The sequence below is a fragment of the Protopterus annectens genome, chromosome 2.part0, assembly GCF_019279795.1.
Source record: "Protopterus annectens isolate FY-2018-M chromosome 2.part0, PAN1.0, whole genome shotgun sequence".
NCBI classification, from domain to species: Eukaryota; Metazoa; Chordata; order Ceratodontiformes; family Protopteridae; genus Protopterus; species Protopterus annectens.
Genome location: NC_056728.1, coordinates 1,755,618,185 through 1,755,633,416, shown reverse-complemented (window position 1 = coordinate 1,755,633,416; position 15,232 = coordinate 1,755,618,185). Strand labels below are relative to the sequence as shown.

Below are 15,232 nucleotides of genomic sequence, written 5' to 3'. Positions count from 1 at the left end.
CATGGCTGCAGGAGGCCTAGCAGCACCACGTGCTGGGGTAGAGACATCCAAAGGGATGGTGTCTGATAATTCACTAGGAACCACAGTAGTAGGCAAAACTTCAGAGGCCGATTCAACTAAGGTAGCAGGAGCCTCAGTAGTAGTCATGGATTCGCTGAAGACTGACCCGTTTCTCGGTTTCGCCGAAACAGACACTCATGGCTTGCTTAACCGTGGTTTCGGCCGAAACCGCGGACCGCGAGTGTCGGTCTTTTTCTTTGCGTTTTTTAACAATTTGGGTAGTCGGAGGATCCGACAGCATAATGTACGCAAAATCTGAGCCGAAAAACTGTTCAGCAAACTCCGACCGACGCCTAAGCGTTGCCGGTTGAAGGAAGCACAGGCTAAACAGGTTGCTACGTCGTGGTCTGGGCCTAAACAAGGTAGGCAGTAAGAGTGGAAATCTTTATGAGGTATTTGTTTCCCACAAGTTAAACAGTTATTTACTTTTTCTGACATCGGCTGAGGCAAGAAAGAGTCCCCAACGGGTATTTAGCTTTTAGAAGTCTTCGAAGTAGTATTCGGTAGTAGTAATCTCTGGATCTGACCGACCGGCACTTGCGAACAGCTTCTGCTTTGGGCGCCACGCGGCAAGAAAGACTGGGGAAAATGGCGTCGGCTGATGCCTTTATACCCGAAGACCAGCAGAGATGACGTCGGGTGAAGTGCGACATCAGCCGAAGCCAGACCCAGACTTTGGAATCCGGCCGACCGAAGGGCTGCCTGACGACAGGACAACCCATTTGTTATGACTGCAGATGCATCCTTGAAGGACATCAGTGAGTTCCTCCCCGCTTGCTGATGTACCACATCACTGTGGTGGTGTCTGTTTTGATCAGTAGAGGCCCCGGAGAGAGTAGGGGTCCGAAAGCTGTCAGAGTGTGCTGAACAGCTAGCATCTCTTTTTGGTTGATGTGCAGTGCAGCTCACAAAGAGGAATACTGGATTCAAAAAGATGCCCTACACAGACAGTCTCAAAAAACTCCAGCTTTACTCCGTCGCATATTGCCTACTCAGAGGCGATCTCTGCCTAACATATAAAGCTATGTCAAACCCAGAGCTGTTGGACATGCTACACAAAGAAATCCCTCCGAGCTACACGCTCTAGGGACCCAAACCTTGTCACCACAATAAAAAGAACATGCTGGTGGGATAGATTCCTGTCCCAGAGACTTCCCATACTCTGGAACAGACTACCTATGTCAAACAGAGCTCCTCATTAGCACTCCAAGAAAAATCTTGATGATTGGATGGGTGATAAGAAATTCACCCCAGGGATCACTTCTGTGGTTCTGTTTGACAGGAGCACATGAAAATAATTTTCTTGGGTGGCAAAAGCCAGGGCACCTTTTTGGCTAGGCTTGTATAAGGCCCTAGGGCCAATAGCCTAGTACTTACCTATGTATTTGATTTGGGGTCCAATGGCCCGGAATGCACCTGCTGTCTAGTTGTGCACCACAGGCATAATCTGATGCGTCTGTGGTTAGGGTCTAAGCGGCGTGGGGTTGTGAAAAGGGAAGTCCCTTGTTGTGGTTGCATACTGCTGCCCTCCAAAGGAAATCTTTCCTTAGACAAGGTATCATAGGTATGATAGTTTCCAGGTCCTGAGAGTGTTGACACCAAAGGCTTTTTAGGTACCACTGAAGTTTCCTCATATGCAGTCTGGTATATGGAATGAGTAGAATCAGGATGACATGAACCCTAGAGCTTGCAGGCTTTTCCTTGCGGATAACTGGGTTCTGGTGGCTTGTTGAGAGAAGTAGCCTGTCAGATGGGCTTCTTTTTCTTAAGTAAGGAATGCCATCTGGGATGCTGTGACCAGACTTGCTCCCAGGAATACAATTTTTTGAGTGGGGACTAGTTTGGATTTCTTTTCGTTTACAGTATACCCCAGGGAGGTCAGTAGGTCCTTTACAAAGGTCAGGTGCTGTAACAGGTTTTCCTGACCGCCCGAATCAGGCAGTTGTCCAAGTAGGGGTAAATTTGAATATTTCTTTGTCTGCAAAAAGCAATGGCTGGATCCAGGCATTTTGCAAAAACTCTGGAAGCAGTGGATAAGCCAAAGGGAAGAGCAGAGAACTGGAAGTGCATAGATCCTGCTCTGAAACGTTGATATTCTCTGCAAAAATCCCTGATTGGGATGTGTAGATAGGCCTCTTTTAGGTCTAGGGTAGCTAACCAAACATCCTTGGATAGCATAGGAAGAAGCTGCTGGAGGGTGAGCATTTCGAATTTTGGTATCACCAGGAAGGTGTTTAGAAAACATAGATCGATGATTGGGCGCCAGGTGCCCTCTTTTCTGGGTACCAGGAAAAGCCTGGAATAGAAACCTTGGCCTATCTGGTCTGCAGGAACAGGCTGTACTGCTCTCATGGAGAGCAGGGAATGGACTTGGTTTGGGGCCTCTGCCCACTGGTTTGGAGGAAGATCTGGGAACCCTTTTGGGGTTGGCAGAGTGTGGAAATAAAATTTGTATCCCTGGGACACTATTGTTGAGGACCCATCGGTCGATGGAGGCCCAGTTTTTTGCATGGGAGGATAGTTTTTCTCCTAGGGGCACAAGCAGGCGGGCAGAGGTAAAGGGTGGAAGCAGGCGGGCAGAGGTAAAGGGTGGAGTTGTAAAGTCATTGCGAGTTCTTTCCATAAGGGGATGGTGTAGCACTCCCTGTTTTTGAAGTGGAGGAACTCCATTGCTTACATCTCTGCATTCTCTGCGACTGCTGTCTGGGGGATCTGCTTCCCCTAGGTCTTGTCTGAGCTGCCCTTGAGGGGGCAGGAAAGGACCAGTGCTTGGAGGGGCAATGCCTACTGAACCTCGGTGGCTGGACCTGCAAAAGCAAGTCTTTAACTGTCTGCATAGATTTAGCTTTTTCTTCTATCTTTAAGACCTCTTCTGCCTTGGTGCCACACAAATTGTCTTTGTTCAATGGTGCGTCCAATAGTTTTGATTTGACATGGTCTGGCAAGGTCTGTTCCTTAAGCCAAGCATGCCTTCTAAGTACAGAACCTATGGCTGCTGCCCTGCAGGATGCTTCTAGGGGGTCAAAGCCACATTGTAAGGTGTGTTTAGTAACATGGCTTGCAGAATGCATAAGCTCCTGTAATTCTTTATTTTCTGCACACGCCAGAAAGGTAGATATTTTTTTTTTCAGGAGTTCCAATTGTATATTGCTGGTATTTCAGCATGTGGAACTGACAATTTACTGCTCTAATGGCAAGAGTTGCAGAGGTGTATGCTTTTTTACCCCATCTGTCTAAAGCTTGGGAATCCCTGCCCGCAGGGGTGGGATTCTTAGCTGTGGTCGCTTTTATTCCTTTAGGTCCATGGGAGATGACCTCTGGGTCAGCAGTAGGATTTTTGAAAAGAAATTTGTGAGAGTCAGGGACTCTAACACCAGTCAGGTTTCCTGGGAGCAGGTGGGAGGGTGTCAGGAGTTATACTGGATTTCATAAAGACATCATCCACAACATCCAGGACAGGAGGAATGGCTAAAAGTCTGTGCTGTGGTAAATCTAAGAATTCCCAGAGTCTCTTTTTGGACTGAGGATAGTCCTGACATTCCCATTGGAAATACTCCCTTAAAGTATGTAGGGTTTCACTAAATGAAAAATCCTCTGGAGGAGAGGCAGAATGAATGGATTCCTCTGCATCTGAATCCTCACAAGCAGACAAGGGTTGCATGTCTTCATATTCAAAAACCTCAGACTCATCGGACTCCTGGTCAAATAAAACTGCTGCGGACAAGTCTCTCTTTTGGAAGGGGTAGGCTGGGTTCCCCTACTAAGTATAAGGTCTTCCGCCATTTTAAGCATTTGAGATTGAGGCATGGAAGCAGGTGCTTGAGCTTGGGTAATTTTTTTTTTAGGCGTAGTTCATACCCTGGGCCTTAGAAACTCAGTAGTTTTAGAAAGAACTGAAGACGCAAAAGAAGTTGTCGGTTTGTGTCGAATATTGGTACTGCGAAGAACTTCCTCGGAAGCCGGTGCCTGCTCAGCGGCTCTGGACCCCATCCAAGGTGGAGACATCTACTGGATCCTTAGTCAAAGTAGAGTCTCGCAGCATACCGGACTCCGAGCAGGTCTCCGTAGCGGCCTGCAAATCCACAGAAGCGGGCATCAGGGGCTGCAAAAGCGCCTCACTGAGGACCGGTGAACTGGAGACTAGTTTAACGAAAGCGTTGTTAGCAGTTTTGGACCTGTGCGGTCTGTCTTTATCCTTATGTTTTTTCAGAAGATCAGTAGTCAGATAGCTTACTAAAGCCATTACGGAATACGGAGACAGAGCGAAAATATTTAGCTACAATAAGGGCCAGACGACATATAGTTCCTGGTGTTGAACAAAGCACAAAACTGACAGCGAGGGATGTCGTGGTCTGGGCCTAAACAGGTGACGCAGTAAGAATGAAAATCTCAGTGTGGTATTTGCTTTCCGCAGGCGGGACAATTGTTAACCTTTGCTGGCATTGGTTAGAGCAAGAAAAAAGGATTCCCAATGGAGTGCTTAGCTTTAGAAGACCTCAACTTCAATTCAGAAACAAAAACCGGCACTCATGTGAACTGCTTCTGCTTTGGGCTCTTCGGCAAGAAAGACTGATGTAATGGCATTGGCTGCCTGATTTTATACCACTAACAACCTGACGTCAGTCCTGGAGTGACAGCAACCGATGCAGAAATACTAAGCTTCTGGTTTTCGGGCCGACTGAAGGCTACCCCTGGCAGGATAATCCAAGTGTGATGACTGCAACAGTGAAACACGAAGAACATCAATCCACATCTATATGGGCAACACCCAGACAATAATAAACACTCCTCGTGGGCATCCAAGTTAGGGATTTTATGTCCACAACAGGTGCACTTTTAATTACCTGTAGATTTGTCAGCCATAGCCAGAAGCTAAACTACTTCTATACACAAAAATGAAGAAAAGGCGACCTACTTTTTTCCAGTAACTAGAGAGAGAGAGAAAATACCAGTGATAAGTGAGGGATACCCTAAAAGTGGGTAAGTAAAGGGAACAGTACCAACAATGGTGGTGGCTGTGTCTTTCGGCTTTTCCCAGTTAGGGGTCGCCACAGCGGAACTCCGGTCCGCTAATGATTGGCAGTTGATTTTTTACGTACTGGCTTGCCGCACAACCTTCAACGAAGGTACGCCCATTCACGCATGTCTCCACGAAGAAGACGCTCTAGCTGAGAATCAAACCTGAGAGCGTCTTACTGTAAGGCGACACTACCAACAATGGTATGAACAGAATACCCCAAACAGGTAGAAAGATCCAATATGAAAAGGAGGAGGAAAAAGTGAAGAGAATGGACAGAAAGGCAACTAAATACTATGCAAGAGTAATGAAGGCAGATGCAATCAAGTAATTGTACAAAAATTTCACAATAAAGGATATAAGGCCATCTCTAATACTCCAAATGCTTGAGAGCAGAAATCCACATCCAAACGATGTGGTGACAAACGAGATCTGAAGTGTACCAGGAGAGTGGTGCATTATGGGTAAAGAGTGGAGCTTAACAGCTGAATCTGTGACTGGTAAAAGCGGCTGAGATGAATCCCAAACCCATAAGTTGAGGAATTAATAAAAATGACATCATAATATCTGGAGCTAGACGCTTTGTGAACATTCTTGGTACAGTGGATAGTCCAACGGACAAAGGCAGAGAACCGAAAATGCGATAGACACACAGCCTTAAGAAACACCTGATGTCTGGATGAATAGAAATGTGATAAGCATCTTTTAAATCTACTGTTACAAAGAAATTTGAATGTGGATGAAGAATTAACAGGTTGTGAAGTGACACTGATTTGAATTTGGTCACCATCACAAACAGGTTTAGGAAAAAAGCTCAACTGGTCTCCAAGCATTTTCTTTCTCTGGCACAGAAACTTACTTGAATTAAACCTCATTCTCACTCCCTGGGAGAGCCTGCGATGGAGGTGAAAACAAGACAGTCTGGTCTGCAGGATGAGGAAGTACCTTGTAGAAAGGAATTTCAACTCACTGCCATCTGCAACCTTGAGGAAAGATCCTCAGGACCCATTTTTCTAAAACTATCCATTGCCAAAGAGAAAACTGGATATTTGGACTTTCTAGAAGAAAAATGGGACCGTCAGGGAGGGAACAAGGTCCCCTAAACAGTCAGTCTGACTTTGAAATGTCCTTGGTTTTGAGAGTTTCCAGAGTTGTTCTTGGAACCCCTTGCAATCTCTTCTTAAAAGTCTGTTTAGCTGTATTTTGTTGAGACTGTTTAGTTTCTTACCACAATTGGATGAGGAGTTAGAGAATTTCTTGGAAAACTTGGAAAAGGAGGACTGAAAAAAGCTTACTGTACTAGGGTTCCCCTTTCATCACACTTTTTGATCACCTCTGCAGCAGAGGGGGCCAAAAACTAAATCTCTAGCCAAAGGAAAATTTAAAATCTTATTTTATCAGGACGGTACAGAGAATGGAGCCTTATAAGTCTCCTCAGAGCAGTACTAGTGGCCCTAGCCCTTGAAGAAATATTGAGAGCCATACACACACTGCATACAATGAGTAGTAACTTGGACAACACAATAAATTAAATTAAGCAGATTTTTCCTCACAAGAAGAAAATGGCGACATTCCTCATACTTTCACAATAATTCAGAACAAAGCTTAACACGTGAGCTTGACATTTCAAAATTCTGAAGTATACACTTTATTCCCATACTTGCAATCTACCGATGCTCATCAGAGAAAGGGTAGCATTAGAATTACCTACATGTTTTGCAGCACAGGGAATAATTAAAGCAAACTGTTACATTAGATTTGTGAAGGGGTACAAAAACTTAAAAGCCTGACTAACTTTATACATCCTGTCTTTTTAGGATCAGCTGACTGACTGTCAAGAAAACTCCAGGCTGTAACACATTCTCTAAAGTTGACAGAGATGGAGGAATGGTTGCAGGCTCTGGAAATTCCTTCTGTAACAGCTCATAGTATTTTCTGAGGGACTGAGAAACATCAGTGTTCTCCCACTAAACAAAATGAGAAACATTCTAGAAATAGTCTCAGAAAAAGAACCCCCAAAAAGGGAAACAGGAACATAGCTCTCCTCAGAGTCTAAATAACAAATCTGATGAAAAATCATGCTATCTTGTCCCTTCATCCTCTTGTCCAGATTTAGAATCCTGAATCTCTTTAGGAAAGGAGGCATCCATTTTTCTTTTACAAGAAACTAGTGTACAAGGAGGACTAAAAGCCTAAATTAAACCCCAAGCCAGATCCAGTAAACTACTCCTGTCTAAGGAAAAATGAGGAGGAATAGATACAGGTTTAGTTTTCTGTTTTTTGGCAGGAAAAATGGGACAAGCAGTGTTATTTGTAGCAGCAGCTTCCACAGGATGGGCACAAAATTCTGACACACAAGAGGGAAGCATACTTTGTTCCCGCTCCCAGGACTGACAACAGTGGCTTGCCCTTGCCCACTAATGTGACCCCAACAGCCACAAAGGACGACAAAGCCCCAGTACACAGCAGCTGTAGGTGCTACACAAGTGGAATACAAGTTTAAAAGATGAGTGGTCTGAGGTACAACTAATGGCTACACCACAGTTACCCACCTGAGGCTTTGGCAAACTGCTAGCCTGCTGTAATGGCAAAAGATGTTTGCTTAACTTTTTCTTTTTGGGGTTGGAAGGAGGAATGACTGGGGGAACAGAATGTTTCATAGTCAAACCGAAAATGGTGCCCCTTTCATGGGGAAAATGAGAAGCAATTGCTGGTAAAAAAAAATTTAAATTCTTAAGTCACTTTTTCACAGACAAAAGCAATAAAAAGCACTTTAAAAATGCTTTGGCAGCACCACAAACCAAAATAAACAATTTCTCCACAGAAAAAATGGTTTTCAGTTATTTTTAAACTGACAGGAACAAAGAGCCCTCCTGTTTAAAAGAACAGAAGAGTCCTGTGACAGTCTGTTAAAGCACAAATGCCTAGCTTTAAAGTAACTCTCCTGAAGAGGAAGGTTATTAATAATACAGAAAAAAGACTGAATGGAAGGCTTTTCACCCCAAAGAGAACTTCTGTCCAGCTCAGAAACAGCACCAGCCAATAATCAAAAGCCTCAGTAGCGTACTCTTTGGTGGGAGTAAAGCTCTGAAAGGCTTGACATCCAGCCTTGCGAGAATATAACTCGTATAGCTAAGACTACTGGAGCAGTTATTATTATGAACTTGTATCAAATTAAAAAAATTATACCACAACAGGGTACTCATTTGCTCAGTTTAAAGTGTCACTGACCGTGGCTAATGCAAGTCTGATGAAACCTCTCGTGTGAAGATGATGCGTACACGTTTGTGCCAAGAAGGAATTAAAAATATTATGGGCCAGCACCACCTTTATACCAGGACATGTTGAAATCTCGGGGAAGGAGAGGTCAGCCCAGCATGAGGTTGGGAGGATGCGCAGCTCTCAGAGGCCTGATGTCAGACTCTGTCTGCTACAGAGATTCCTTTGTTCATGTCTGCAACCCTGAGCACACAAAACATATGCATTGGTGATTTCATCTCTGCTCCAAGTGAGACATTTTTGTTTAAATAACTGTATTCTTAGACTAGAAGGGAACTCACACAGAAGACACAAGTAGGTTCTTGCACATGACCTATGCCAAGCAATTCCCAGAGATTAACCTCTACACAAAGCTTAATCCAAGTGAGCAGTCAAATAACATAGCTTTACTTTGATTTCTACACACTCCCAGGAGACTTACGACTAAAGAACACATTAAAGTTATTTTAGATTTAATATCATCCATATCTACATTCACTACTTCACTGTATCATATTCACCGTAATGAAAAGATTCAATTTAAAAAATAGTTATGTTAAGATAAAGAACAGGAAGAAAAGAACTGGGACTAACTATTCTCCTCATTAATGTTTATGTACCAACAAACTTGATGAAACTCCACAGGGTGCTATGTAACTAACATTAAAAAACCTTTTGCTGTTTTAACTGTTGTAATAATTTGTAAACATAGTCCTTTTATGTACTTTTTCATCTTAAACGTGGCAAGACTGTTTCATATGTAATGCAGGCCTGTGGCTAAAACAGAAACTTTCAGGATCACCTCACTATCTTAGTGATCAAAGTAGCATACAGGAGAAAATGGTAAAACAGAAGTTGATATTGGAAAATCAGAAACATGGTCAGCCTTTTGGCCATTTTGTATACAGGCAATGGAGGCAACTATTATTTACATACTTGCACTAAGTAACTAGGACAGCGGGTGCATAAATTCATTTAGAACAAGAGGCCCAGAAAGAAAGGCTAAAATAGATAAATTCATCAAAAGAGTTAGTTACAGAATTAAAATGGTTTGGTTGAAACTAAAATTCATTACAATTAGAAAGAAGAACATAAAATAATGGAAGCAGACTGCTACCAATGACCCAAAGTCTTGAGCATTACCTGGGTGACCTGAGTCTAGCTATTAGCTTGGACACCTGCTGGAGCTAGTGTGGGAAAACAAAAAAATGATTAGGCTCAGCACAATCTTTTCTCTTAGAATCCTCAGTGCAGACAGTGCATCTCATGAAGGCACTTATTTATTTGGAGGGGGGCAACTGATTGCATTACACTGGCTAACAGAACTCCAACCCTGTAAATGCCAACAAACATGTGTGAAGACCTAGAACTGAAGATAAAAATCATGATTTTCCTTGTGGACGACAGTAGCATTTACAGCATGCTCAACCCTTACTCCCAAGGGAAGGATGAGTCCAGCAGGCAGCATTTCAAACCTCCTCAGACAGTTCTTGATAAAATTCAGAAAATCATCCTTGCAAACTCAGGTGTGCAAAGCACCTACCCAAATTCTAATCTTTGGGATTTCATAGGAGTTTGAAGGCAGCTGAGTCAAAAGACTTGTTTTCACCTTGCCAACATCCATCCTTATGTTGTACTCCGCTTCTCAAGAGGGGCATAGCAGGTCAGTTCAGGGGCAAATGTACAGATACACATCCAAGCTAGATTACATGGCTGCTAGGGTGTCACACTGTTTAACTCACAGGGGAAGTCTGTTACAGAGATGAGGTAGGCATTGGATAATAAATCTGTCCCATCATTGAATTTTACTTATTTACTGCTGAAGATTTAGATCACTTCTTCTCGTGTTAACACAGCTATACAATTTGCTGAGATGCAATAGATCAAGGAAGATGGGGTTTCTAATGGCTCAGAATGCAAGGAATAGGTCACCACATTACAGCCTGTAAGAGAGAGAGAGTAAGGTACAACACAGTCAATATTTTCCAGTAGCTCAGCTTTGGAGTCTTTCCAACTGCCTAATGTTTACAAGGATGCATCCTAAAAGAGGCACTGTACTCTTAACAGGTCTACAAATAGTGTAAAAAAATTATAACCTCTTTTGACCTAGGTGATATACCTTTAGACATTAGCTACACTAGACAAAATGATTTTCTGCCTACTGTAGGAACATGATGGTTGATTAAGAAAGAATCATTAAGCTAGGATCTTAGAATACTAACCATGGGGAACACTGTCAAATGTTTTGGCTAGATCCAGATACTCTGGGTGCACAGGATAACTGCTGAGTGCAGCCTGAGTGACTTTTTTGAAAAGGTTGGCTAAGTAAACAGGATCTCCAGCTGACAAACCCAAATTGGTGTTGGTCTACCCTAACAAGGTTTTGGATATCACAGTTAAAGAGGTCAATTATGACTGTGCCACAAGCTTTGCAAATCAGACTAGGCAGGTTAATGTATCTATATAGCTCTTGGGGATCCATGGCAGGGACACTTTTGGATACGTACACATGCTTGTATTATTTAACTTTGAGAGGAATTAAACAAGGCTGCATTCAGGCTGTTTAAAAGGAAATGGATGACCTAGTCAGCCACACTATAGTAGTATTTTTGGTCTTAAAAAGAATCACATGCTCCTTTGCGATGTCAGTAGGTGCAAGAGATATGGGAATTAGTGGAGAAGGGATAAATGTCTAGTGCAAAATTTGCACTAAATCTGTCTGCTAATGCAGAGATTCCCAACCCGGGGTACATGTACCCCTAGGGAGTGCTTGGTTGTGTAGGGGTATGCGAGAAAAAAAATAATAATGGCGTCTTCCTAGCTCTGCAGTCTGTACAGTCCTGCCCAACAAAGATCAAAAGGCAGAAGTTAGTTTTATGCAGCAGCAGTTTGGAGCTATGCAACAAAGTTCTCTGCAGATGTGCAGGAGTTAGAAGGCTGTAGAGGAGGAGCAGGAGAGGGTTAAAGTCTGCCAGCTTTGGATTATTCACCCTTACAGCTTTTCAACCAATAGGAAGAGACACCATACGGTAAATTTCTCTGAGGCAGATTTAATTTTTGGTGAGAGGAAACCGAGAACAGCGGTGTCAAATTGGTGCAATTATGTTAGAAAAGAATAGTTCAAGACAAGTAATTGGTTTAAGCAGGCTAAATGTTTACAGCACTTGGACTAACATTGTGTTGTATTTTAAGGGGGTGGGATGCTGCAGTCCTGAGCATCTCCCTCCTTTGGATGAGATGCCTAGTAACTATGAATCTGTTTTCGCAGTTTGCCATCCATTCCCTATTTTTTAATGCAACAGGCAATTTATTCTTCAAGGGCAGCAGGCACTGAATTTGTACGGTGATGACTCATGAAAAATATTTACAGTACAAATGTAAATTATTCTTTGCAGTTAATACCAGAGGTCCTATATCACATGCTGTCTCAAAATGTTTTACCCATGCAAAGTATATTTTTCACATTTACTTTTGTTTTAAACACAGACTATATTCCAAGACACATGAAATCACATTACTCATTTTACATATTCTCCTGATCCACCCAGGAAAGATTTTTGGTCAAGTACTGAATCTAAATCAAGACAAATTTACTCTCGTCTTTACTGCATGTGTGTCTTACGGCTACAATCCACTGTCTTAGTGCTCAACAGACAGCACACACCATTGGTGTTGGTGTGGGAATAAAATTCATGGCCTGTAGTTGGATTATTTTTCCAAAACTAACACTGTAGTGCAATATGGTAAGGGTGCTGCACTGATGAGTGCACAATCCTTCTGATGAGAAGTTAAAATTAAACTTCCATCTGTCCAAGTTGGTGATGAGAATGGATGAAAAACATCCCACAATATGAATTAAAAAGAAGAAAGTTCCCAATTGCCCTGGACAAATATCCCCAAGTCAGTATGAACATTAAGTTAGGTCTGCCATGAAAAAAGGCCACTGGCCTAGTCACAAGGAAACACTGAAATATAAAGTTGCTTGCTAACTCAACAACCTTTTCATTAGTTACAGATCTATTTAATGTGGAATTATTTAGATGACTTGCTTCTGCTGAGATTGTGCATATTGACTAGTATTGGTGGATTGTAATGACAGAAGTTAGAGTGGCCTTTTATGGTTGAAATGTTCTGAATTTGTCAGTTTTGTCATTATTGGTTCATATGTTTTGTTTCATTGCTTACTTATGGAAAAATGTTCAAAACTATAAATTTAAAACATGTTGTAACAAGTGGTACTGTGTTATACAAGGAATATAATTTAATTTTCATGGTGCTAAAATGTGTGCAAGGGGCCTATGATTTGAAAACACTCAAAGGTAAACTTAATCCGCCACTGGCCAGATGCATTTTCTTTGAATGTGGGTTTCAATGCTGTTTTAGTGAATGTGAGTTTCAAAGACAAAGAAGTTTTAATGCTGAATCTGTTTTCATTGTGACACTGCATTGCTTTCCTTAGTAAATGTCTACTAGTGTTTGTGCTATAAAATTTTAAATAAAAGTTTTAAGTTAAATCCAAATATCTGTAATAGTTGTAGAAGTAAAGCAGAAAGCAGCATGCACACATTTTTTACAGTGCGTATGGCAACTGCAGAGAAATAGCTAAGTAACAGGACACTGGAATGGCTGTGTGGGGGGGTGGAGTGGAGGTGAGGTGTGGTGTGCTACAATTACACAAATTTTGCTTTCACATACAAAAATATGTGAGGGTACAATTTAGGGAAATGGACTGCCAAGGGGTATGCAAGTCAAAAAAGGATGGGAAGCACTGTGCTAATGTATTTGCTGTGTCATCTGGGTCAGTCTGGGTGGTGCCATTATGATTAGTTCTCAGCACTGCTGTGGGTTGTTTCTTACTTTTCTAATATCACTGAAAGTCTTAGACTATCCTTTGCTTTACAGGCTAACCTAAATTTGAGATGTGCCTTGTTAGCAGTTAGCCGTGGCAGTAAATTTTAGCTTCTTGCTTGACATATCTTTAAAATGAGAAGTTTTAGATCTACTGGATGACTTAAGAATTTCTTTTTCTTTTGTTAGGGAGTTTGTTTATACCAGTGGATGGTTTGTTGTGATTTTTTCCATTACATTTTGCTCTAGTAGGGAAAGACAAGACCACACACATTTATTTAGAAATATAACTCACTGCTAGAGACAGCAGCTGTCTCTTAGGACTTGTGATTTTATAAGAGAAAACTGATAAATCTGTCACAATGTCTAATAAGGTTTCCTCTATTTGAAGTCCATCAATTCAGAATTACTGGCTTTAGAGTTTTAATGACTTTGTGGTTACACTTTACCAGGGGTGGAGCAATTTTAGGGGTAGGATACGCAGAGACTAAGTTAGAACAAGGTCCAGAATATTTTGACCCTGGTGGCAGACTTTCACAGAAACTTTGATCAGGTCTAAAAGCATACCTAGCTTTTGAGGTATGCGGGTTCCAGTTAATTGAAAGGTTGTTAAAATAGTCCATTATCAGGGAGCTTTCAGTAATAGGCAGTTCCTTAAGTATTTTCAGGAATTTATGGTGGTCACATTTTGGATACACAGGGTGCCCTACAGCAAACTAAGTTGATAATTTTCTTTGTTCAGAATAAAAGTTGAAGCTTGATAAATTTTCTGACAAATATGGATACAGCACCAGAGTTCCCCTCAGATCTGCATGAATTAATGAAAGCTGGGCTCAAATGCATTTCATTTTCTGAAGTATGCATTTGTTATGCTTTCTAATTGCCCTAATCTTTCTCATTCTATACATGCTTGTCTTTGTCCTGTTAAATGGTGTTACACCCACTGGATGAAAGTCCTTCCTTGGCATTAATATAATTCTCATTTTTGCTACTCTTTGTAATAAACCTGACTTGCTCAATACCACAGTGTTGTAATACTACTCCTGATGGTCTAAGTCACTATTTTTAAGTCGCAATACCAGATGCTGATACCATTTCAGTTAGCTTGTATCATATACTTCATTCTTTCTTTTCTCTCTCTCTCGCATACATATCTCAACTCAGGGCTTGCAAGGTATGCAGTAAGAATGAAAATCCTTAGGAGGCATTTGCTTCCCACAAGAAATACAATTGTTAACTTTTTCTGACATCGGTCTGAGGCAAGAAAAGTTTCCCAATGGGGTACTTAGCTTTATTTGAAGACTTCGGATCTGAAATTCGACTTCGAAAATCTCAGGAGTCGGCCGACCGGCACTTGCGAACTGCTTCTGCTTCGGGCACCGTGCGGCAAGAAAGACTGAAGAAAATGGCGTCGGATGCATTATATATACCCCTGGCGCACTGACGTCACGGAAGAAGTAACAGCAACCGACGCCGGACCAAGACTTTGGAATTCTGGCCGACTGCGGGACTGCCTGACGACAGGATAACCCAAGTGTGATGACTGCAGCAGGGTAACACGATGAACATCTTCTGCTCTGTATCATACGGCTTATGAAGTTTACTTTAGTTCGCTGGTAATAAACTTGTCTCTTATTTCTACTATTTTTTTTCCGTTGCAATCCTCTAACCATTCATCTTCCTCCACCTAATCTACGGAATCATTTTTCCTCCCCCACCCCACCCCCCAGAACACGATTCTTGGAGCTTTATTTACCTTATAATGCCTGTATGATATTTACGGAAACAAAACAGGAATAAACAAAATACTATGACACACAAATGTAAGACAATGTGAAAGAATATCCTGTGCCCTACCTTGAAACTGTGACAGGTCCACATCAGACCAATTGAAACTAGTGGCAATACGACAGCTTTCCTTTAGCACATCAAGATTTGCATACCAGTCAGTGAGGACACCTGTAACAAGTTACATCATGAGTAAAACAGAAAAATAAATCCAGAGAAAAATATTTTTTTTTATGAAGAGAGATTTTATGGAAAATTAAA

The 15,232-nt window shown here is 41.9% G+C and overlaps 1 protein-coding gene across 1 annotated transcript in view; it reads right to left on the bottom strand.

The window, feature by feature from the left end:
• The window catches only part of FOXJ3 (forkhead box J3), a gene marked incomplete in the record, with an annotated part of 1,121,635 nt that overhangs the window by 258,743 nt on the left and 847,660 nt on the right, over positions 1 to 15,232 (bottom strand). The window contains 1 exon segment of the mRNA XM_044061784.1: positions 15,041 to 15,142. Within this exon segment, the coding sequence (XP_043917719.1) occupies positions 15,041 to 15,142 (102 nt within the window).